This window comes from Anas acuta, chromosome 22, assembly GCF_963932015.1.
Source record: "Anas acuta chromosome 22, bAnaAcu1.1, whole genome shotgun sequence".
Classification (NCBI taxonomy): Eukaryota; Metazoa; Chordata; class Aves; order Anseriformes; family Anatidae; genus Anas; species Anas acuta.
The window spans coordinates 2,612,593-2,638,474 of NC_089000.1; the positions used below are offsets into that span (position 1 = coordinate 2,612,593).

Consider the following 25,882-nt stretch of genomic DNA (forward strand, 5'->3'; position numbering starts at 1 on the left):
TAATTCGCAGGCAGTGCAAGAAGTATTGTTTTAAGAAGAAACCAGAAAGACGGCCACCGGGCTCACATACATCACCAGCCACTTGTACAGGACTCTCGTTACTTTTTGCAAATTAGGGAACAGCAGCAAGAAATCACGCTAAGTGCACCAGCCACCAGCCTGTCCCCCCTGCCCCAGCCAAACCCTCCCAAATCAGACATAGAAACAGCAACGTCCTGATGAAAAACCAGGTGATGTGTCAGCACAAAAAGGTTCAGCACTCAGACCCCACCACTCGTTATTTTATCTTGCTTCATTGCTCCGTGCTCTTGCTTAAAGAAAGCACCTGCAGCAACCAGAAAGTGCTGCACGCACTCTCAGGTCAATGGGGATCAGTTTAAAGATGGCTTGCAACAGACCCCTTTTACAAGGGACAGTTAAGTGCTTATGTTATTAGAGGAAAATTAAAAGGAATTAGGCTCTGGGCTGCTCTGGGAGTGCAGGACAGAGCCATGCAGCTCTTCTTCAGCATCTCCCCCCAGTGGCACCACCGCTCGCTTTCCGCAGCGCAGTCCATCCTCTGCAACCCAAACCACAGCTTCTGCTGTAAATTTGCCCCTTACCGAGCACCAACTTTTGTATTTGTTATTTTGCAAGGTCTTAGTTAACACCGTTGCTCTGCCCTGCCTCCCATGCCAGGTTTCAGTGGTTTCACCTTTCACGGCAGTAGCAGCGCGCGCCCCAGCACAGGACAGCCGATATCTCTGACAGATCTGGTAACCTCTCCCTGCGAGCTCTTTATTTATGTGGGACACATATTCAGAGCCTCCATGTTTAGAGGTGCTGTGTGCTTGAAATCTAATAAAAGTTTGAGCTGGGAGACTGAGCAGCAAATTATTGGATTTTCCGTAAGAGCCAGGCGCTGCACGCCAGCGAGGAGGTTAAGCAGAAAGCGCAGGTCACCAACTCTCAACCTCCAACAAAAGATTTAATTAAATTCAAATATCAACAGGAAAAAATAAATAAATAAATTACGCTTTGCTTATAACAAAAATTTTCATGTAACATTTAACTTGCAAAAAGAGTGCATGATTCCATTGACGTTAATATTAAACTGGCATGGTTTTGCTTTTCACTTAATCACCAAGCAACCAAGGAAGCAGAAGGCAGGCTATTCAGCAGCAGTCCCACGGACACGTCGCGGGCTGAATTCTGACACTGCACCATTAAAATCCATGGAGATTTCCCTGAGGCTCCCATGACAGGAGAATCAAGGATGCGCAAACTGACGTCCGATTCCACGGTAACTGGTCCCAACTCCATTCCCAGTTCCAGTCCCACTCAAAGTCTTTTAATTCGGGGAAGAGTTGGGCAAAACGATAGCACCAATTAATTGCTAAGAGGTACCAAGGTGCATTACTTGATATTTATTATTAACAGCATCTTTTAAAGCACTTTTCATCCGAAGGATCCCCGAGCTTTTACACACATTAATTAATGAAGAGTCTCAGACCACCACTGTGAAGTTCGTATTATTCCCAACTCACGGAAAAACGAGGATAATGGGAATTAAATTACACCCTCACGTTTACACAACAAATAGCAGACACCTTTTCCCAACAGGGGAAACGGAAAAGTGGCAATGGGGTCTCACAACGAGCAAATCCATCGCCTTGCTCTGGCAATTGGAGAGCAGAGAAAATCGAGGGAGTCTGTCACATCCTGGTGCAAGTGAAAGCAGAGCTTACGTGTGCTGATGCTTCCTTTGCAGAGCAGCTTCGCCTAGGGCCTAGAAGGAGTTAAAGTATACGGGCCTGCAACATCTGGACAAGATCTGCTGCCAGGGTTAACTTCCAGGGCTGTTTTGAATATTTTTGCCTCTTTCCAGTATCAATAGCAGGCCAGCATTCTCTTCTAAAAACCAGCTCTTCTATCAGCATTAGCTTTCAGAAACAAAAGCGCTTTTGCTTGCAAAATCAGCTCGCTATCCAGCATCCGAGGCACAAATCTGGAGAAGGAACTTCATCTTTCTCAAGCGAGAACTCAGAGCAACTGTTGATACATGGGGAAAGAATGCAAACGCTCAATCTCGCAGAGCCATTAAATATTTATCAGCCTTTCGGAGACGCAAATACCAGCGTAGAGCTTGGCTGGCTGCGTGCGCAGCCCGGGTGGGCTCAGGCAGGCAGCGAGCTTGTGGCTTCGGCTCTGGGGGAACTGCTTTGGGATGGAGCTTGTGGGCATCCCAGCACCTTATTACCACAGTGCAGCATTGACGGAGCTCCCTTTGGGGGCAAGCAGTATCAAAAAAAGAAAAAAAAGCAAAAGCTATCAGAGCAGGCAGGCTCGATGCAGCCAGGCGAGCCCCCTGAATTTGGGGAGAGCCCAGCTCCCAGGGGAGCCCCCATCTCACCTCCCCGGTTGCACAGGGCACAGCAGGACCATGTCAGCAGGGATGCTAGCAGCACGCCGTGCAGCATGAATGTCTGCTGCCTGCTTTACACCAGCTCCATCCATGCCCATCTCAAGGCAGATAAGGATGACGACGCCTTATCGCCGTGGGCTGTCCCCCTCTTATCTCTGCCTTCCTACAGGCTTCTCGCACCCAGCTACCGAGTGGTGTTTGGAGAGAAGAGAACACGTTTTCCCTGAGTTTTCATTTCCTTGACTCATTCGGAAAACAGAGCAGGGGACAGAAAGCTAGGCAGGATTTTCTGTTCCACTTGTTTGCTCCACAATTGGTGTTTTCTTTGCTTATTAGCTGGAAATCTGCATTGCTGATAAACCGCTGCGATAGCAGATACACTCTAGCCTCCCTAATTGCTCCTTCCACATTTATGAGGATACTTTTCATTTATCTCTCATGAACTCTAATTAACGCTTGCAGAGGTTTTACACACACGCTCATGCATGCACCCCCCACCCCCAGTCATGAATATACATCACTCCTTAAGTGACACGGGATTGCCATCATCTTTTCTTCTGCACTTACCAGGTCTCTGTGGCTGAAAGGCTGTCTTTGGCCAACTGCTCCTAGGTGGGAGAGCCTTTGGTGAGTGAAGGGGCTGGGCAAATGGGGATTTTGGAGTTGTCTGGGTGCAAGCTGGATTTGCAATGCCCACTGTCTGCAGGGATCTTGGATTCTCTGTGAACCTCCTCTTTCAACTAGTCTTGGTTCCCCATAACTTCAAGAAAGGCATCTACCTTGCTCCAACCCCCTCTCTGTTATAGACACACACACATATATACGTTATTCTCCATGAAGCACAGTGCTGGGTTGCTACACAACATCCAGGTTCAACCCTTTCCCCTGGCATGAACTCCAGACAACAATGAAAACATAAAAGTCTCCACTAATTCATAAGCAATTAATTGAAAAACAGACCTGTGGAGAACCTCCCTGCTGCACTCTTTAAACACAAGGCTGTATCTTCCTGTTTGCAGAAGGGATTCTTTTTTTTGAGTCTTTCACTCTTGCAGGGTTGCAAATATTGAAACTATCTCTGAGCTTTCACAGATACCAAACCTAACTCTGAATAATGAGCATATTCCAGTACCAAAGGAGAACAAAATAAGAGAGGAAAGGAAATCAGAGGCAGCCCGATGACACTGTACTGAAGCATCTTTTACCTAATGCATTACTAACAGCCCTGCTCTTGCAGCACTTAGGTGATGGCAAATGTAATATTGCTTTTCAGTACTGTTACCCAGCGATATAAATATTTTCTTGCAGTGATTGCAAGCAGGAGAATCCATCCATTGCATAGCAATAACACGGAGAAGGCAGAAGCAAATGAAAGCCAAGTCCCTGACTTATGGTCCCAAGCAGAAACCTTAGTGAGAGCTTACCCAAATGTCAAGGAAATAAATCTGTGCCCAATTCACAGAAGAGGCAGGCAAGAAGAGGAGAGTAGGATGGGATCACATTATCAATGGCCACTCTTCGATTCCCAGTCCCTTTGCAACAAACCTAACACGTGCTGGCTTCCTTGCAGGATTCCTCCCCAGTTTGCACACTCTGCAGCACCGCAGCAAAGGGATGGCAGCAGCCTCAGCAGCAGCACCCATCCGTGCAGGGCAGACCAGCCGAATTTAGGTTCCCTCCATGTTCGGTATGGAGAAGGATTTAACAAATTCGGAATGTTTTTTTTTTTTTTTCTCCAGCCCCAACAGTTTTAAATACTGAGAGAAAAATTATCTTCAGATCTGTATTAGCTTTGCATTATTAACTGGCAGATGACATGTGAGGGGTTGGTGTGAACCAGACGGGCTTTTGGCCTCCTCAGACAAGCACCAGGAGCTGCACAAACCCTGTATTTTCCTCCGTCCAGACGGGGGAAGGAAACCACCCCACTAACTAAATGGCATCAGACATTTTGGGAAGTCTCTCCCTTCCACTAAAACAGAGGGACAGAGAAAACCAGCCTCGAGAAACCAAACCCATACGACCCAATAAATTGCAGGCTGTTAAAAACAAGCGATGAATAATAAGCAAAGGCAAGGTGTGACGTTCAAAGGGATCGCAGCTCCTGCAGGCCTGGCTGTTTGTGGATACCTAACGATGTGTGGGGTTGTGTTGGCAAAGGCAGCAGCATCCACGTTGCTGCGCACCCAGTATTTTAAGGATACCTTTGATCTCCCTTCATTATACAGCACATCATTCTCCTAATAGATTGAGCTACCAGAAGCAATCCACAAATCAATTTCTCTTCTCCCAGACCATGAAAAGAGGCAGCGGGTTGTCAGGTACACGTTTAGGGAGAGGCGCCACAGACCGGGTTCGTGTAACACATGCTAATGATGCCATTAGAGACAACACGGGCCTTGATGGAGCTTGCTAGATGCCGCGTTTTATCTTCTCCTTCAAGAGAAGTGGGAGTCCTTTGTGCTCCTTTTCAGGCTAGCCCTAGCACAATCATTAGAAGACGGGTTGCTGGCTTGGAAGGGGCTCAGAAGATCTCTGCTTATGGAAATGGGATGACAAGATTAATTTAAAAAATACAGCGTGTGCAACAGCAGGTTTATTTTTCACTTTCCCCTGTCCTGATTTTATCTGATGCTTTTTTCCAAGCTGAACCTGCTTACAAACTGTGAACACTGCCATGCGTGAACACCAGGTTAAAATTGTACTTTATATTATTCGATAGAGGGGAATTAATGTCGCATCGACTTCTGCATCCCCCACAACACATCAGTGTGGCAAGTATGCTTTCAGAACTCAAAACAATTCAAGTTTATTGAAACAAAGGGTAAATTCTGCCTTCCCATTTCTTCCTGTAGGTACTAATACAGCCCACTCACATGAAAATAAAGGTCACGGCGTTTTGTTCCTAAAGCTTGGTCTGGTACAAGTCTGAAGAGCAGATGGTGGAAAGCATTTAACTAGCAAGCACAATATTGCAACAACACGGTTGGGTTTGTACAACAGGCCTCTGTAGAAAATGAGAATTATTTTTAAAGGTCAGCTGATGCAATAGCACCACTGCTACCCGTCTTGCAGCTACTATCGCCGCCGCGTCGGTAACAGTCTGTCTGGGAAAGATGACGGAGACTGCTGAAGAAAAGAGTGTAATTTGAAAGAGCTCAAGAAATTATGTTGTTGTTGTTTTTCTTTTTCTGGTTGGAGGCTAATATATATATATATAAAAGTAGCTGGTGGGATATCGAATGGTTAGAAGTCACTCACACCAAGGAGGTTTCTCCTTTTTGCAAAAACTGAAAGGCTTCCTCTCACCTTAAATCATTAAATCACAGGACCCCGGTGTCAAACTTCAGGGGCTCATGGTGGCGATTTTAAGCAACAACAACAACAAAAAACCTTCCACCTGTAAATGAAAAGGTTCTTCCTGATAAAATTTTGGGGTAATATCTGTAGTATTCTGTTAACAAATTCATCCAGCACTACCACCTGGTTTATTTTCTTTCTTCATGTAAGAATGCAATGAGCCCCTCAGCAGGGATGCAGTCAAATATCTCTACATCCTCATGCTCGCTGAATTACACCTAGTCCACGACTGAAATCCAATTAAATCTAAGCCGGCTGCTCCACACTAGGCTAATCCTATCTTAACTCATCATTCACGGTACGTCCACATCTGAAAAGTCCAGTCCACATCGAAAGATTGCATCTCTGAGTATTCATCCCTGCTGCAGCAGTGCCCAAGTGGGCCCCGATGACAATCGCACCTTGTCGAGAAAGGAAATGAGTGAGAAGATGGCAGTTCTCCCAAAGAATTTTAAATCCACTTGAAGTCAATTCAACGCTTTATGGAAGTAGCTAAATGTTTGGAACTTCCTGAAAGATTGGCTTTTAAGGTCAGGCATCCGGGAATATGAAAGAGTCTGTTTTTATTTTTAACACACGTACTTTCCTATAAGGGAGAATATTAACCTACCCGAGGCTGCTGCCGGTGCCTGGGTGCACCTTGTCAATTCATTAGACAAATACCTTCAGCAAACCACTGGATTAGATCTGATGCCTGTGACGCAGCCCTTAGCTGCTGGGTACCTTCTGTTCCACACCAGGCACGTCTCTCACAATAGCAATTAGAAACAGAAAGTAAAAGAAAAAAAAAAAAAAAAGTAATTTAGGCATTGCTGAGGGAAGATTTAAAGTTGGGAGGTGTAATGGATTCTAGTCACGTGTCTCTCAGAAGCAATAAATCCTGCTGAGGGAAACGTTGGAGGAAAAAACACTGCTCGGCTATAAAATTCTACCTCTGAGGATTATAAAACACCATGCACAGAGCAAACATCCTTCCCAGGCATAATAGGACTGTCAGAAGTGATTGACAGCAATGACAATCTATCATAGAAGGCCGTACCCGTGCAATAGCATCCTGCACGGGGCTGGCTGGCAGAAATGAAATTGTTTATTCATCCCTATACTGTGCGGAGGCTGGAACATGTCAGAGAGCGTAAATGTACCTTTCCTCCCGATCTGCTTTTACACAGCAGCGTTATCTAGGTACAGCTTTTAGTTCACGTAGCATTACTCTGTTTTCTCCCCGGGTTTCTCCCCTCTCGTGCCCTCCGAGCAGACTGCACGCTGAGTGCTCTGAGGGAACACGGCGCCTCGACACCCCCGCGCCGGCACTGCCAAAATCCCGACACAAACAGCAGAAATGAGCAATCTGGAGGCAAAGCTGCAGCCCCCGCTGAAGGGAGGGTGATGCTCCGTGGCTGGCAGCGAGCAATCCCTCCCGCGGGGTGTTTTCATGATGAGAAAACCCTCCCCAGGCTGGATGGAGACCTCCGGGGTCAAGATCCCCGCAGACTGCAATGACTTTCATTAAATTTCTGTCTTCCCTGGGCAGAATCTGAGCTGACGGCCTCCACTGAGCTTATTACCTGTCCCCACACGCTGCTGGGGGATCCTCTCCACATCCCATCCTCTTGGCCAGCCCCAGCAGCAGCTCTGTGCTCCACTCGCCCACGCTGCTCCGCAGTGACATTGGGTAGGATCGATGCAAAATGTTCAAGGCAATGCCCGATGTCCACGTGAGGATGCCCCACTGCATATGGGAGGAGATGGTTTTCTGTAGGGGCTGTTTCTCTGTTCTGCCTTTGCCAACAAGTGACCTCCAAGTGACAAGTCAGACAGGGAAGACAGTTCTTCCGAGAGTCCGACAGAGAAATAAATAGGGTCTAATGAGGGGACTGGGCTGACACTCAGCAGAAGGGAGCCCAAATTCTGGCTCTGAGATCACACAGCTGTGAATCCTTGAGCAAACTGCCCATGGCTCTGCTGTGGCTTCTCTGCTCCCCACTGGGGAGCTTTGTCTCCTCGTCATCACAGATGGATGCACACAGCCTGCAGCACAGCCCCACCGAAAATTACTCTGAGCATTTGTCCAAAGTGGAAGACCCCAGAGCAAAGCTAGACCCTTGGTGGACTCCTGGGCTGCTGGTGTCCAGAGTTACAAGATTTGTACGATCTCTCTCCACATCAGAAACGCAGCACTTTGAGGCAGTCATCCCCAAGGGTGTGTTTTAAAAGCAGCACCACAGAACGAGGATTGCCCGTTAACCACCACCCCTTGCATCAGCCGATTCTGCTGGGTTAGCAATCCAGCTAACTCCTACCCCAAAATTCAGCTGTATGTTCTCTCCCCAAACCACCTGCCAGCCAGAACCAGGCCCATGCCAAGGGAGAGCTGGAGAGGAAGCAGAAGGGCCAAACCCTGGATTCAGCTTATCTTTGTGCAAAGCCTCACACAACCTGTCTCATTTAGTGCCCATCCTCGTGGGCTGGGATCAGGGGAAATGGAAGGAAACAACTGTGCTGGTGACCGTTTTTCCCCCTTTGTACTTAGAGCCCCAGGGCGACGAGCACGTGCTCTCCACGCACAGCCCTGTGTGATGCTCCTCTTTGGGCAGCTTGCTGCCAGCCTTGTGTTCCTCCCATTCCTCAGGAGATTTATTTCATTGTTTTTTTTGGTACCTGATGTTGTCACCTGTTCAGTTGTCACCTGTTCAGTTCCATCCTCTTGCTCGTTGTTGCTACTGCCCACCTTGTCATCCCTCCAGCTCCAAAATCCCAGCCCCAACAAGGCTCTGTCCTGCCTCGGAGCAGACCCAGGTGCCCCACGGGGATGCCATGGCACTTCCCACTGCTGTTGGCATTTCCTTCACCAGTCACCCAGGCGGTGCTTTGTATGCATTTAGGACAGCTAACAAGCACTAAAGCACTTCTCAGGAGCTAAAAAAATAATTCCTGCATAAAGTATTCTTCCATAGGCACTTTTTGCCCCATATTTATTTCATCTGCAGCATGCAGATGCCTGTCAGCATCTGCCTGCTCTCACGCCTGACTCTCCAAAGGTATTCCCACCTGCAGCACAGGCTGCATGTGCAAATCCAAATGCACAGTTTAACCCTTCATCTTCTCCATGTCCTTGCAGCAATGCCCCAACCAGTGATTTGGGAAAAAAACAGAGGTGATTTGGCTAAAGACACAGAGAAGAGAGATGAGCTCTGTACCCTACAAAGCCTGACTGGACATCTGCTAAGGTGGTGTCTCTGGTCTCTGGGGTCGACTGCCTCTCCCGTCCATCTGTCCCACTGGACTGTAAGCACTGAGCATCCTAAAACTTCAGCACACCTAAATACATTTCCCCCACTCCATATGCAAGAATACCCAAAGTTAAACTACGTGTCACTAACACCAGGGATTCCCAGCTCACTTCTTGCATGCAACAAAAGCCCTATTAGCTAAAGTAATTAGGACCAAAGGGCCTTGAAAGTGAGAGAGACGGGTAAGATAACCACCAGGCTCCACCTGGGAGAATATGGGAATAAAACATGAAAATGTGTGGTTTTCTCTGTTTGCATTTCCCATTTAGGTACTAGCAAAGAGCTGGCAGTGAGTCGCAGAAAACCGAGCCCTGGGGACTGTCTGGTTAGCGGAGGTGTGGCTAATTGTGGTGATGCCATCAGCACCAAGCCGGGCTGGTAACTACAAGGGCAAACTGGGGTTGGCATGGGATAGCGATCAGGAAAAACCCTGGGTAAGATTATTGTGCACACAGCACAGCTAATCCTTACAGCAATAATCTCCTCTGCTTTTATTTTCTTGTTAGGCTTCTCATGAGAGGTGATGGGCACAAGCTGCAATATGCAGAACAAGAAAAATCCCCCATGAAAGGGACCCAGGAGTGGAGCTCTTGACCCTGGAGAGCTGTGAGTGCAAGGGCAGCGTGAGCCCTGCTGGAGGGCTGGCCACCCTGCCTCCCCACCAGCTGCCTTTTTCCATCTAGGCTTTGCAAATAAAGACTACAGGGCAGTATAAAAAATAAATACATATAAAATAAATATTTCAGAGGTTGGTTTTTTTATAGGTTGAAGGAAACACTCCAACATAATAAACCTACAGAGGGAGAGATTTTGTGTAGAAGCAGCAAAGACACGAAGCAACATCTGCGCAAGATTTCCTGACTTTTAACTGACATTTTGGAGCCAGGCTAAACCGACAGCTCAGCTGCGTGTCTGGCACGTCTAAAAGTGGCATCAGCACAGATGCGTAGTGGCAAAATGATTTTCTTTTGCTTGGGCTGACACTGGATTCCCATCCACAGGTATATCAATCTCCAATCCTAAATTTAACACTAGCCCATCAAAAGCTGCTCCCTGCACTGAGATGGCCTTGCTGCAGCTGTGTGTTCTGGAAGCCCAAGTCTGTTTTAAACACGTCTCAGGGACTGCTTTGCACTGCTAAAACCATCCCTACAAAGGAACTGCTGCCTCTGGGTCTGAGAAAAGCATTTTTGTTGTTGTAACAGATGGGAGTGCATTGGTTTTGTACCTGTGCGTCCATTAAGAGGTGCCTCATCAGCATCATGGCACTTTTCAGAGATTCCTTCTCACTGGGCAGAAAGGCATCTTCGTCTTCGTCCAGCGTTTTTGACTTGTTCACGATAAAATGGGAGATCTGGTCGTTCAAGGAGTGCAGTGACTCCACAGCTGGGGAGACAGAGAGCAGAAAGGGGATGAAAAATGCTGGGGCAGCCCAGGCCATTTTCTCTCTTTGAGATAAGGATGGGAACAAGATGCACTTAAATACGGTGACACGGAAGCGTTAGCTGCAAATATTACTCTTCATAAATTCATCTGATATTAGCATTCACAAAACCCCAGCTGAAGCTTCTGTTACGAAACAAGCCTGTGAGCTTTCTCCCCTAAGATCTGGCAAATCTAAAGAGCAGCATTGCATAGCCATGAAGAAAGCAAATTGCTCAAGGTCAGGTAGCAGGTCACTGCTAGAATAAAAATACGAAAAAATTAGTCTCCTGGCTCCCAGCTCAGAGACCTGCTCCCTGCATGTGCTGGGTCCCAGATCTTCAGACCACACAAAAGGCACAACCAGGTAAAAGTGGCTTTTTATTTATTAGTCAGGGTACCACAGAGCAAGACTATCAACTACAATAGCATTTATTTTATCTCTGCGTGATTATCAGTGCTTGAAACCCTGTTAATCTTTAAAATTCTCCCTCCCAGGGTCAAACCCCAGGTATTCTGTATGGGATTCTGCCCCCAGTCGTGTGGCAGCACATCAGAAATCAGAATTGCCATGTTCCACACAAGTCCCCCGGCAATTTTACGCCTTTTATGATGCTGCAATTTATACAGGCTCTAACGACACGAACTAATGACAAAATTTGTCTCTGCACAATGCAAACCTTTGCATTTCTGCCCATTTGAAAAGTCTGTGACGCAACCTGCTTTCAAACCATCGCAAGTGGGGAGCTTTCATCTTTACCGGAGGCTCATTAAACAAATGAGGCTCAAGTAACTCTTCAGAGTATTTTCTTTCTGCCGGTGTCTCGCGCAGCAAAAGCCCTCGATAAGCTTGTGGCTGCCAGCAAGCTGGGCCGTGCCTCGGATCACAGACCCTGCTCTGCTCCTGCTGCTTCTGCATAAGGCAGGGCGTTATTTAGGACTCCCTGACAGACTGGTTTCAAGAACAGCAGGCAACTGGAATGCATTCAACCTAGTTCTGTCCAAAGAAGATCTTACCATGAAATTCAGAGTAGCAAGGATTGGCCAGAAACCTATTCAGGAGCAAAGCTTCCCCAGAGGGTCCGTAACAGAGCGGGTACATCTGCACAATGCAGGGGTGAAAGCACAGAAGCATCCTCACCGACAGTTTGCTTTGGAAGGACTGAACACCCCAAAACAACATCTTTCTCCTGCACTCCCACAAAGACATTTTTCTTGCTTTGCTGCTCTGAGATTAAAGCAAAGGGAACTGCAACAAGGGCTTGCAGCGTGTCCAGTGAGGTCTGCGTGCTGCCCTTCGGTTCCTGGTCTCCTTCCACAAGGCACAAGTTCTGCACCAAAACCCAGCACAGTATTTTCATTTTTCTGACCAAAATCCTCTGGAAATTCCCCATGCACACTGTCTGTACTCAGCCAGTGTTTTCTCCTTCCCGAGGACAACTGCCGTGCTCTGTTCACACTGCTAGAAATGAGGGTTTGCCAGCACAAATGCTACAAACCTCTGCACATCGGGCAGGATTCATGCCACTAAAGGATGCCGGTGTGATTTATTTTTTTCCTCCAACAAAAATGGAAGTAGGGAAATAAAAGCCACACGGAGCTTTAGCCTTCTTAGAGAAGTTATATTTCTTGAGAGGGAGAACATCAGGGTGCAGCATTCCTCCATTCACGTGCACACAAGGATTGCGCCAGTGCCATACAACTTTCCAAAACTGCCGTTTTACCAAAAATCAGATGGCCTTCGAGCAAAAATGTACATTTTCCTTCATTAAATAATAATTTAGATTATTATTGGGGTTTATCCCCAGCACTCCTAGGCAGTTCCCCAGCTCCACCAGACACCAAGTCTTGAAAGCCGTCGTCCCAGCACCAATGCACGAGCACTGAGCCCGTCCCATCCCTCCTGGCCTCCTGAGGACAGATTGTTTTATCTAAAGTTATTTTAACCTCCTTGTCCAAAGCAACAGCTCCATGTTCCCCGTTATCTTCCCTTTTACCCTTTGGGAAGTTCAGTGTTGTTTGTGCAGCCTGGGGCGCATTAAGCTCCATTTGCCTGGGGGGCAAATGCTTCTCTCACTGGCAGTTCTCCAAGTCTAGAGAGATGCCACAGATACCAGAACAAATATTTCCCAGAATGAATGCAGAAAAAACAGTGACTTGTGCTGATTTTGACATGTTGACTTGGGCTGATTTTATAAGCATCTGCCTGTGTGCTATGTTTAAACTTTGCTTACCAAAACATGCAGACAATGGAAAACTGTATCTGAAAACAAAGCAGTCTGAGGCTTCTTCGGGGAAGTTAAACAGGAGTTTCTGAACCTCCGGCTACCAAAGCAAAACCAAAACAATATAAATAAATGCCTACTTCCAACACGTGCTCTGGGAGTCCCGTGTCACAGCCTCCCATGATCCCCTATCACACAGGCAGAGATATTTGATGTTCCTCATTGGAATCAAGAGGAACTCCCTACCTTGTACACACAATCTAAGTAAGAAGGCTAACGAGGCAGCCCTTCCATCCCTCTCGATGCTAGGCTGTAACTATTTCTGCTGAGCAGCACTTCACCAAACCTGGCAATTTCTTTGCAAATACATAACACAAAATTAAAAAAAAATCCGACTATGGACCTAAGTACAAGCATGGGTATGTTCTGCTCAGTTCCAAAGGTACTTCTTGATGCCTTTAAAAAAAAAATCACTATTTTCCCTCCCCATATCAGTCCTCGTGGCTTCAGGTTGATAATACATCAGTAACGCCATGAGCGAGACAAGCAGCTAAGCAAATTTACAGCTATCAAAGCCCCATCAGCTTCCCAGCTTCTCCCACTCCAATTTTGATGTTTCCTCGCTGTGAGGACCAATTTCAAGAGGTGAAGAAACCGTAACAATTCTCCGTTACTGCTTCGACATCACCTACGAGATAAGAGAAGATGACATATTTCGAGAGAGCTGCTTTTTGTGGCCGCTGCCATCCGAGGCACTGCGCGGCGTGGGTTTTTAGGCAAGGACCACTTGCCACCCCCAGAAGCCAGAGCGGGTCATCAATGATGTGCTGGTTTTCTTGTAGGATGCTTTAGGGCACAAATCCCCAAAGGATGTGAAGGGGAGAAAAGAAATTGCTTTATTGCTTTTTGTCAGAGATGAGGGAAAAAACACGCACACGTGTCTATGTATCCATGCACATTCATGCCAACAGCTGCTTCGAGAAAGAGGCTGAAGCAATTAAGTTGTTCCAGGAGATCCCGTTTTACACTCTCCAGCTACTGCCCAGATGAGTGCAAAATAAACTGTAGATGATACATCCTGAGATCTACGGACAAAAGCCAGCAAAGTATAAAATTAATTCTCGCTAGCGGGACTGACTAAATGAAAGACGACACACATGGTAATAATTTTAACAAGGGACGCGGAGTAAGGATCCCTGGGCTCTTCACCTGACTCTGCAGCAAAAAAACTCAAGAAGATGTTCAAGCCGGACTTTTCTGCAAGCAGTCAGCACTCGTCACCGCGGCTGGAGACGTGCTCCCACTGAGAGAAAAGGCAAAAGGCACACGGAGTGCACCGATCCTTTGAAAATCTGTCCCACCGAGCACAGAGAAGTCTTTAATGTGTGGGCTGCCAGGGAAAGCCTGCCTCTAATGAGGGTTTCTGACTACCCAGCGAAAGGCACTGATGTGTGTGGGCAAATTGTGCAATTCATTATGGCCTAATGTTACAAAACAGCTTCTCGAGTAACAGCTACGGGGTTGGGTTTGCGGAGAGGAAGAAATATTCCAGGCGCTTTGGGCCTTTCCTTTGCCACCCTCCCAACTCTACCCACACTGCCACGCCAGTCACCCACAGACGTCCACAAGGCTCAGGTCCCCCGAAGCAAAACTGTGCTCAGGAGGGAGCCTCCTCATCCCACAAGACCCATCTCAGCTGATGCCTCCTTTGGAAGGGAAGGTAAAACTGATTTGGTCAGCCTCTTGACTTTTTTTTTTTTTTTTTACAGTCAAAGACCAACTTTCTCTGTGATGTGAGCACCAAGAAGAACAACCCCGCTCACCACAAAGATGTTCTCCAGATACACCTGCTTCTCATCAAAGCCATATGAGGAATCCCAGCCAGTTCCCAAACCCTCTCTCAGAGCCTCGGCAAGGACTGCATCCCTCTGCACAGCTCTGAGGAGAAACTGGGACCCTTCTTGAGAAAGCTGCAGCCCCCGGCCTGGGACCACCCCAGAGCCCTGCAGGTGTAGGCGCCGACCCTGCAGGCACGTTGGGGTTACGGCGTGTGGCAGCGTGCCAGCTGCGTACAGTGTATGAAAAGATCTTTACAGAGCTCGGCTGTAACTGATGCCTGGCCTTATATATGTTTCTGAGGTTGATTAATGGGTCTTTTGCTGGATCCAAAAAAAAACAACACGCAAGAAGTGCAACATGTTGGTTTTGCCTGGTAAACGATTCTGATTAGGAAGTGTTTCCCACTGTAGCATTTGCTAATTGCACTTGGACACATCAATGAATTTATTGATCTGCTAGTAGAAGAAATCTGTCTTCGTAAAAGCGAAGCTCAAGACAAGCGTTCCCCCTTCCAGTACCAGTAAGGCACTGGTTGCACACCTCGCACTCAGTGCGATGAGAAGCTGACCTGCAAAGCCCATGGCCATCATGATCCCAAGGCAGCATCTGAGCAAACCGAGCCCGTTCTCCTTTCCCCGAGCTGCCATGCACCTTGACAGCTGGAAAACACACTTTGCAGCATCTGCTCCATCCATTTGCTTGCAATATCGCTATTTACATGACCCAACCTTTCACTCTTGCTGTGTGCAGAATCATCAGGAAGACCCGGCTCTGAAACGCTCCATAAATATTTTCTCCTGGAGCTGGTATGAAGAGTCCTACAGATTTTTCTCTCCATTGTAGTCTTTAACTTGTTTCAAAGGAGGCATTCAATGAGCCCCCTCGCAGGAATAATTTACCACCCCATTAACTGAAGAAAAAATATCTGGTGTCTACATTAGGGGCTCAATCACCTTTCAGAGAAACGCTGTGAAGAACTCATTACAGTAATTACTAATGAGCTGGCCTCTTTGGGCTGTAAATATTTTCTATGTAACTGGCAAAGAGCTGCATTCACAGCTTCCCAGATGCAGAAGAAAGCCATCAGACCAATAAATGGCCCTGCAGCTCCTGAGGAAAACATGCCCAGAAATGAAGCTGGTCATTTTTTTCAGCTTATTAGTTTCTCCTTACCAATCTGACCTTTTTGGAAATGAAAAATGACATCAAGAAGTGGAGCTTTGTGGGGTTGCGACAGCTCTTTAATAATCAAAGTGTTTTATTCAGACCTTGGGGCTTTGCTTGTTGTTGTTTTAATGTTGTGGGAGCTTCTTTCAAAGTTGGATTTTTAACTGTTTCCATTAAAATGTCAGTTTTAAACTGTCCATAAATACGCAGGTATATTCTGAATCCAGCGATCTGGAATCAGATTTCTGAAATTTCTCATGACACTGCCCCACCGTTGAAAAGCTTATGTCCTAGTACAAAGCAGAAAAAGGATGAGAATTTTGGAGCCACATTTCAAGGCCAGATGTCCATGTTCCCCTTAGAGAACAAAAGGCCAGATGTAGAAGCTTGGGCACATTCGGAAATTGACCTTTCCTTAATCCATGCCCATCTGCATGGACACGCTGACACATGGACACTTGGCTCCCAGCTAGAGCGGCAGCTCAGGCTCCCAGGACAGAACAGAAATTGTCCTCTGCTAGAAGACAGAGGGACTGGCGGTTTTGGAGAAGAGGGTGAGGGTGGTTACGTAGTGAGGGTGGTTATGTAGTGGTGACATAACCACCACAGGTCCAAATCTCCCTGTATTAGACACCGGATCGGTACCTGCCTGCTCCTGGTACTGTCTGAATGACAACAGCCACAAAAATGAAGAATCATTGTGAGAGAAATGGCTTCTGTCTGAATCCTGAACATATCACACAAACATCTCATGGAACTAGAGTGCTCCCACCAAAGTCACAATTTATGCAGTTGTTTGCTTTAAAAGCCTTCCAAATGTCCTATCTGAGCACCAGGTAGATGTGATTTCCATCTGATTCTCAAAAACTCCAGAGATTTTGTATCCACAATAGGTCTGCACTGAACAGGGAGATAAAAGCTCTTGCATTTTACTGTGGCTTTCTGCTTTTTTATCAGCCCTCTGGAAAGCACTGCGCTTTGCCTCAGTTTCTTTCTCTCTAAATCAGGGCTAGCACCCCAGAAGAGTGAGGTGAAGCTCAGTAGAGTTTGGCTAAATTTTTAAAAATTAAAAAACTTGATGTTTACTCTAGCTAAAATACTGCCTGGGGTCACGTAGAAAACCAGCAATAAATTTCTATTCTGGCTACAGTCTTGCCAGAGCTATGAGAGTATCAGAGAGCTGAAGAAGTGCTCCCATGCCTGAAAACTTGCCTTTCCCTCCCCAAGCTCTATTAGCTACACTAATAAATAACACACTGCCGCTCACTCCGAAAGAAAGTCCCAAAATGAAGATAAATTCCTCTGCTGTGTTTATGCTTATGACAGGGAGAGCATGGAACAAAGCAGCCGGTGAGGGGTTCTGCTGCTCCTGCGGTGCTTTGAACAGAAGGAGCCCACAGCTCCTCTGGCAAATTTGGACCCCACCAAACTTTGTCAGCCTGCCTATTGTTGTTCTCAGAAATATTTGAGATGCTTAACTCCCCAGAGTGCTGCAAGCTGACACGCCAGGAACATTGTCAGGCTCGGAGAAACGCAGCAGGCACGATGCCAAACTGGTAAATCTAACTCCTGCAGGAGAAACTCACTTCCAATTCGCCTAGAACCAAAAAAGCCTTTCCAAAGCCGGACGACGCGGTGGCACCCGGCTTCAGAGCTGCTGCTCTCGTGTTTCTGCCGGGTAACCATTTCCTTGTCATCTCTTTAGCTAATTGTGCAGCTATTATATTTCCTAAACAATAGCTACTTTATTTAGACAAAAAGGAAGCGGCCGACAAAAATGCTGCACGCCAACACAACGGCAGCACGGGCCAGACACCCAGCTGCTCCGAATTGACTTGAGAAGAGCGAGGCCCAGCTGTGCTTGCAAGAGGGATGGTGGTGCTGGGCTCTGCAGAGCCTACAGCAGCCACTGTGCCCAAAACTGACTCCTCCGTCTTGGATAGGTCACCTAAACCTTAGTGCTCCCCTCCCATCCGTAAATACAAGGACTGGAGCACACAAACATCACAAAACGCAAACACGAGATGCCACCGCGGGTGAGGGACTCGTGTGGCTTTTCCCTGCCCTTCAACTGCGAGTTATGAATTGTTCTGGTTTAACAAGCAGCTCCTGGCGTAAACAGGATGCTCCATCTCCTCCGTGTCAAAGGTGGAAGAAAACACTTCCTGAAGGGAATTTAATAAATCGCAGGGCTTTTCTGGGTTTTGAATAAAATGAAATTGTTAGAAGACAACTGAGCTGGATTTGTTTCCCACCGAACATCTGGAAGTGTGTGAAGCAGTGCCCTTGTGAGTGCTGAGAGACTAATGAATATCGTCTTGCCAATCTACTGGGGTTGCAATAATCAGAGAAGGTCACCAGAAGTCCTGAGACTGCCTTAAAAAATCACAAGATATAAAAAATAAACAGCCAAACTGGGTATTTTTGCTGATGCTTCTGAGATTCTCCTTTAGCTCTTAAGATTTCACTTCTCTTAACCTAATGGTTAGAAACTTAAAATATAATTTAAAAAATATATATTTGCTGCATATGAAAAATAGCAATGATTATGACGCTTGCAATAAAGTCATGAAACTTGGCAACCTGCAAATCTCTCTTTGAAAGTGTCTGTGTTCACTGTTCATAGATGAAAAAAGGGATGGAGGATACTGTTAAAGTAAGTATTTAACTTTCCTTGGAAGACTTCTTGAGCTGCTGAAAACCTTAAGAAGTGACACTAGCAAAATGCTGGGCTTAGCAATTCTATCCTAAAAAAAAACAAAAAAAAACAAACAAAAAAAAACTATACAGGCATAGCATTATAAAAAGCTAAAATTTATTGGCATAGCATTATAAAAAGCTATAATTCATTGGTATAGCATTCTAAAAAGCTAAAATTCAACCACTGGAAGCGCACAGTACAAGCTGAGTACAGTAAATCAGATGGTCAAGTTTTATCAGGCGCTCACACAGAAGCAGCTGTCTCAGAGAGCCTGGGAGGGGGCTCTGGTTCCCCTGCAGATAAAGGTGACACCGAGGATCACACCAGATGCTGCATCTGCACTGATGCTGCCAGCAGAGCCACCCACCATCAATTCCTGCCCTGCTCAGTGTTTCCTACAGCATTCCCTTTGCCATTCCAGACCCGTACTCCATGAAGCACACAAGCACCATTACCTTGTTTTACAGACTGAGAAATCTAGGCCTTTTTTTTTTCAATGTTTAAAACACTCAATTCATGTCAGAATGTCATCTGTGGATGTACCATGCCACAGATGTTTGGGCTTATTTGTAATTTATGCTATTTTGACATTACTGTGGTCAACTACCGCCTAATTCTAACTGGGAGCCATCAATCCACTATGGCCAGTAACACCAAACATATTTATGTGGAATAAAAATAAGCATCTAGAAATATATTCATACAATCAGAGTTAAAATGAGATGATATTCAGTACTTAATAGTCCTGTCACAATTGTATCTTTGGAGCAAAAGCCTCACATTCAAGACACTTCTTCAGTGCCATTTATTTTCATGGGCACAGACCTGAATAAACTCCTCCTAAAATAAAGCAGATTTTTCAGACTGGTATTTAAACTTATTCTTTCTCTTAACTATGTCTATAAAACGTAGCAAGAGAGTATCCTCTGTAAAGAATATTATCCTGTGATCAACTATGTCTGTATGCACAGCTTCAAACTCAGCTCGAGTGGATTTCCATACAGCGAGAACAAGTAACACAAGCTGCAGTCCTAGAAAATCTTTAATGTCTCAACTTTTCCAGTGTAACAGTGCACCTAGCTTTACTGCAAGCAGTTGGAAGTGACAGGCTTAACTTTCCAGAAAATGGGATTTCTTCATCTCTAAGATAAATGGGAAACACAACCTACAGCAAACTCTTCTTGCTACGCTTCCTCGCAAGAAGAACAATGATGCAAGTCTTGCTTTATGAAAGAAGCTCCTGCTCACAGCCAAAATAAAGGTATTGAAAATTTTGAAAGGCATGTCCATTGTGAGCTTTTACTTAGAAAACAAACAAGTCTCGATGATGTCTAAGCACATCCCCAGATCGTGTTCAAAATAGCATTTTAATAGAATTTCGTGCACACTTTCTTTTCAGTGATGTTTTCATTCTATGTGAGCATGATCATTTGTCAAAATTATGACATTTCCAGGAAAAAAAAAAAAAGAACAAGCAGAGCATTCAATACTAATTACATAGTATTCAAATGCTACTCCCATTTGGACTCATTATTTTTTGTTTATTAGGTTTTCTAGATGCTTCTGTTAAGGTGCTTTTACCTCTTCTGCAGTTGGTGGGATTTTTCAGTAAGGAGTGAGAATCTCATAACTTTTTTCATGTGGTAAAGCCTCATGGAAGATTTTAAGTGCATTTTTTCTATTTCAATAACCAGTGGTAAAATCAAATATTTCTAAACTTTCTAACTGCAGTAGGCACTGTCTTCTTTGTTTTGACTTTTCTGGCTTCTGTGATTTAGCTTTGAACCTTGACATCACCATCAACCCTCACATTTATGTCTAGATTACAAACACTGTGCTTGTAAACATTCACTGGTGGCATTTATTTTAGCAATCAGAAAGCAGGAGAAAACCAAATATCCCTGGAGACAGGGATAACATATATTGCATTAACCTCTTTTCCTTGTTTTCGTCTGTAGCCTTTGCAGCAAGATTGTTTGGCAAGGCAATGAAATTAAACTTTTATAAAGGACAAGAGGAGTAACTGTCACCAGTATGGAACTGGGGAAGCAGCACTTTGCAGGCAGTGCCTGGAAGGACTGGGATTTTCCACCAGTTGTGTTCCTGTGCCAAGCCCAAGCAAGGAGCTGGGATGGCAGCCAGGCACCCGGAGAGATGAGATCACTGCAATGCCTCGGCGGCGTGTGAGGCAGGTAAACCCAGAGCAGCAGCAGAGCAGGAGAGAAATGAAAACACTCTCCTCAGTAACAGAGAACATTAGGTAAACAGAAAAGGTTTTGATTGAAGTGTTGAAACCCCTGAAGTGACTCACAGACCTCATTTCATTCTCAAACACACCCGCGGTTCTTGGACTCCTGAGTCTTGGAGTAACAGTGGCATTTTGGCAACTAACTTGCTTTCGAGGACAGAGCTGAAATGCTCCTGAACCAGCAGCAATTCTGGGTGTCCAGCCCTTGATGGGTGGGAGACCTCAAAGTACATTAACTTGCTCCCTGGGCTGCAGCTGCAATCAGTGCTGATATATCAAATGAAAATGGGTATCGTTTGCAAAACCACCTGTGATCTTCAGTAGACATGCATGAGGACAGCACTACCCCAATATGTGCTACCTGCTCCTATAGCTGAGCTACCCTCAAAACCCCTAAAACCAGTCAGCACATCCTGCAGTCTCATTTTTTGGAAGCCAAGCAGCTATAGCTCTGTCTCGCTTTCCCTGTGCAAGAACCCCTTTAGGTTGACAGCAGAAATGACTTAAAGTTTCTGAGAGCCTTTCATCTTCCCAAGACCCCCAGACGTGCTGAACCAATAACAGGAACATTAGAAGTTGGTTCACCCCGTTAATAACCCGGCCCGTCACTCCATGCTCTCCCCCGGCAGCTGCCTGAGGGAACGAGCATTTCCTTCAGTGCAGGCATTTTGATGGATGAAGAGAAAGTATTTCATTTTGGCACTTGATTGACAGAGAGTGTCCCTGTTAATTACGGCCAAAAAGACAGCGAGAGACAGGAAAATGATAATACAGCCCCACAAACTAATTCTGGTGTCATAGTTAGCAGGTTCTTAGAAAATGCAGAGGCTGAGCTAAGATCATACAGTGCGAGGGGTTTATTTAGTCTCTTTCTTATAAAGCCAGGGTAAGATCAGCACCAAGGCTGCTGGAGTTCAATATTAATATAAAACCTTGTATGCTCAGACTTGTACAAATATGAAACAACTTCCCAAATATTTCCAGCTGTGTAGAAGCCACCTCTACTCCCACCAGCAAAACTCCAAGGTGGACTTCACCCCTACCTATAGCAGCATAATGCAGAACAATGCATCTCCCCTTGCATTTCTCTTTCTCAGCATCTTGCAACCATTTCAAGTACAAGGCTGACGGGGGCTGCGCCGGCGCTGCCTGAGACAAAGCTCTGTGCAGACACCTTAGGGGTTGGCGTGGCAGCTTGGGGAAGGGAAGAGCACTGAGAAAACCTTGGCACAAAAAGGACCCCTGATATTTCAAACCTTATCCTCTTCTCCTGCTTTCAGTGCCCAGAGCTTCACTTGCATCATATGAGGAGGAGCTGAGGTCACTGGGCCTGTTCAGCCTGGAAAGGAGGAGGCTGAGGAGGCCTCATGGCGGCCTACAGCTTCCTCACGAGGGGGAGCGGAGGGGCCGGTGCCAATCTCTTTTCTCTGGTGACCAGTGATAGGAATGGTGGTAACCAGCAAGGGAATGTGCAAACATCAGACCAAGAGATGATCTGTTCCACCAGGACATAGCTGTCTCTGCACTGGTGGCTCGAGGGAACCCCTGCAGCGGGGACCTCGGGTCTCACGCACCCCATTACACAGAAAACAGCCCCAAGCTGCCCTTCTGCCTCCTCGCAGAGGCAGCGTTCTCTCACCTGAACAGCTGCCTCTGCACCTCTTTCCAGTTTTGCCATGGCAACATGAAAACGACGGAGTACCAGTGTAAAATGGATGGGTTATGTTTTTAAATCATCCTTCTGTCTCTAGCCAGGTTACGACATCTCCTAGCTACAAGACGTGCAAGACCAGCAATAGGCTTGCTGCAGAAAGCTGCAAGCGAAGTACACCCTCCTCTGGACAAACGAGAGGCTGGACCGGGAGCACTGTCATCGGGGAGGCACTCACGAAACTGCAAAAGGACGTTAACAGAGGCAAGCCACAGTTTCTTAGCAACAGCATCATACGTGGGTCCATTAACTCCAAATTCCTACACGAGTAAATCCTGAGCTAGGGAAAAGTCATCAGGAGTTTATTGATAGCGCAAGCTAAAGCGTGCATTTTGTTCAGCCTGGTAATGGGGAAAAATAAAAGGTAGTCGTTGAAAAGCAAAGCCCACAGATGACGCGTGGTTTTGGTGTAGACCCTTCAGATATATTAAAGGTGTTAAGGTATCTGGCTGGCAGCTATGATATATGATGTTAAGAGATGCAGCTGGCTTGTAGTTAGGTTACTCTGAGCAGCCATGGTACATCTGCTGCAGAAATTGCTCTTGCAGTTCTACAAGAGGATTGCTATCGCCAAGAATGCAACAGAAAAGAAGCTCATAAAACACACCAAAGACAGAGAACACTAGAGAGCAAGAAGAATTTCACATGGAACAGTCTGATTCTCCCCTCGCAAAGTGCTTTGTATTTGTGGGATTCCTTGGAGTCATGTTGTTGGCATTACTGATTTATTGCATGACACAGCAGACCAAACAACAGTGGGGGAGAGAGGCCAGACAAGGTGGCCAGGAGGCTCCTCCTTAACAACCTTTGGCAGTATTTTTAGTCTGACTGTAGCTGACAGCAGCTGTGACTTTATTTCACCCCCAAGTAGCTCTTTATTTTCACAGAGCCCATCTCTTGGAAACACACAACAGTCTGGACTGCTCACTTTTTGTTTTGGAAAGCTAGCTCTTAAATGTAGCCCAGCACAGACTGAGAACATCACAGTAAGAACTGAAGTGTGTATTTTAAACACATTTCAAAGATGATTTTAAGACACTCTCAGAGGGTATGAGACAGATGCTGTCTGAAGCATCACAACATTTGCATGCATGAAGTTAGCCATATTACGCTTACACACAGAGCATGAAAACATGCAGGTTACCTGTACGTGGTATTTCAGAGACATTACATTTTCGTGGTCTATCCAGGCTACACCTACTCTTCATATTTCTCATTAAAAGGGACCTTTTTCTGATGATCATTAAGTAATCATCAGAGGTTATGAAGTTAACTTGAGAAAAAGGGAAGAGAAGCACATTTACAGGCCGTATCAGTGCACTGGAAAGTCTCCTTGCTTGGAAAGGTCAGCGCACTTCAGATTGTCCATTTGCATAAGTGCTCAGCTCTTTCCTTGCTGCAAACGGGAAACCTGTATCCGATACTGTTCTCATAGACAAAGTTACCCACAGATACTGCTTTACAGTGAGACAAACAAAAACGCCCTGTACATTTGTAAGTCCACGGTGGTTTTGACTCATTTTGCTGTATTAATATCTTTAGAAGAAACCAGTTTAAAATTACACTTTAAAAAAAAAAAAAAAAAAAAAAAGAACAGCAAAAGAATCATGCTTCCATTGGTATTCTGACAAGAATAAAGGCTAGATTAGGATCTGGGAAATAATACACAGAAGAGCAGTAGCTGTGGTCAAGAAGTAATTTGCTTATACAATCTCCGGCACCATCTGTCTAACGCATATTCAGGTGCCAATTACAGCACACGGGTCCGCTGGATTCACCTAATAAGTTCTTCGGCTGTAGATCAAATCCTTTCAACCCCTTTGTGATATGCATGAGGAGCCAAAATGATAAACCCTTTAATAATGCTGGCAGATAGCACGTAGTGAGCTAGGAGCAAAGAGATACAGGTTTCTTTAATGAAAAGAACATGAGGTTTATCATGTTTTAGCTATTAAACTCAGATGAGATTAGGTTAATGAACAGCAAAAACAGCCTCCCTCCCCTCAAAATTGCTCCTCAGCCTCAGAAATACGTATGGCGAGGACAGCATCAGGCACCTCCTGCAGTTATCGTTCCTGGGGGACACATCACCACCACCAAAAAATAACATTTAGCACCTCTTTTTTGGCCTTTTCCACAGCCTCTTCTCGTTGCTCTTTCTAATGGCATTTCTCTGTATGTTACACAAAATACAGGAGCAGCTACACACTTGCAGCCTTTTTTTTGCCACATCTTAAACCCTCAAATATCTTCTGCCCTGCAAAGAGCTTTCATTAGCGTGCATTTCCATACCAAGATGAAAGAAGAATGTGAGGCTAAAGTTTTCCCTGGAAAAGCAGGGGACCTCAAGCTGTTAATATGTCATTATGCTTCTGTTCATTAGCTTCTCTGGAAGCTGACAAATATGTTTTTAATGACTTTTTTTTTTTTTCTTTAATGCACTTTAAAGTACTTTCCCCCTACTGCCATGCTAATAGGGTGTAAAAGCCTTGTCCTGGAACCACACACCATGTTGCAGCTCACACTCTGCTGCAATTTAATGGGGAAATTTTCTTGCAACTGCAACAGCAAATTAAACAGAGCATTTACTGGCACACAGAGTCAACTCATTAACACGCTAATACTTCCACAACCTAGTTAGTCAAGATTCAACGTCCAGTGTGGTTTAAAGAAAAAAAATACAGAGAGATTTTTAGTAATAACGTAAGATTTGTTTGAACCCAGGTTGAATGTTTCACTCTTCCAACTCTGCTGGTAACAGCTGATACACAAATAAGTAGATATATAGATACATAAAGACACACACACAGGCTGCAGCACCATTCCCCATGTGGAACAGCATCCAGATTGAAGCAATTCCATTTAACATCTCTGCTGCATTTGTTTGCAAAAGACAAAGGATTAAATAAAGAGCACTTCAAAGGTTTTCACCAATACTGTGGTTCCCTCTGTAGTTCTCCAGCAAATCAATGATCTTTGAATTGAAATAAATCTTTCTTGGAAGGTTTAGACAGTTTTATAATTCAGAGCCAGATTCCGGCAGGAAAGACTTGCATCACTGCCACACAGTTTATGGAAGATAGATGTTAGCACAGTGTCAAATTTAATCACAAATGACATGCTGCCTTTATTTGATTCTACTTATCAAATTTATTTATCTCAAATTGTTACTTTTTGCAAAATGCTGTAAGATGGGAACATTTTTCAGTAACAACAGTAAGGGAAAAGTGTGATTAGCAAACAACTTCCCCACCTCCAGACCATTTAAGCAATTGCTTATTTTAATTCCTCATAAGTACAGCATTTTAAAGCACATTTAAGTGTTTTGCTGAAGTGGGTTCTGGATAGTGATAAATGATTCATTACTTGGACAATTATCCAAACTGGGTCATAATCGACCATGCCATGCAAACTCAGAACATGAAGTGGGAAAGCAGCATGTGACACAGCCAGCGATAAAGGGAACGAGACTGATTAGTGCAAATGCATCCAAAGGGCAAATGTGAAGTTACTCA

The 25,882-nt window shown here is 45.4% G+C and overlaps 1 protein-coding gene across 1 annotated transcript in view; it reads right to left on the reverse strand.

Moving 5' to 3' along the window:
* KAZN (kazrin, periplakin interacting protein) overlaps nucleotides 1-25,882 on the reverse strand; it is a 179,168-nt gene that overhangs the window by 117,774 nt on the left and 35,512 nt on the right. Inside the window, exon 2 of the mRNA XM_068658260.1 lies at nucleotides 10,283-10,440. Within this exon, the coding sequence (XP_068514361.1) occupies nucleotides 10,283-10,440 (158 nt within the window). The remainder of the gene's footprint in view (nucleotides 1-10,282; nucleotides 10,441-25,882) is intronic.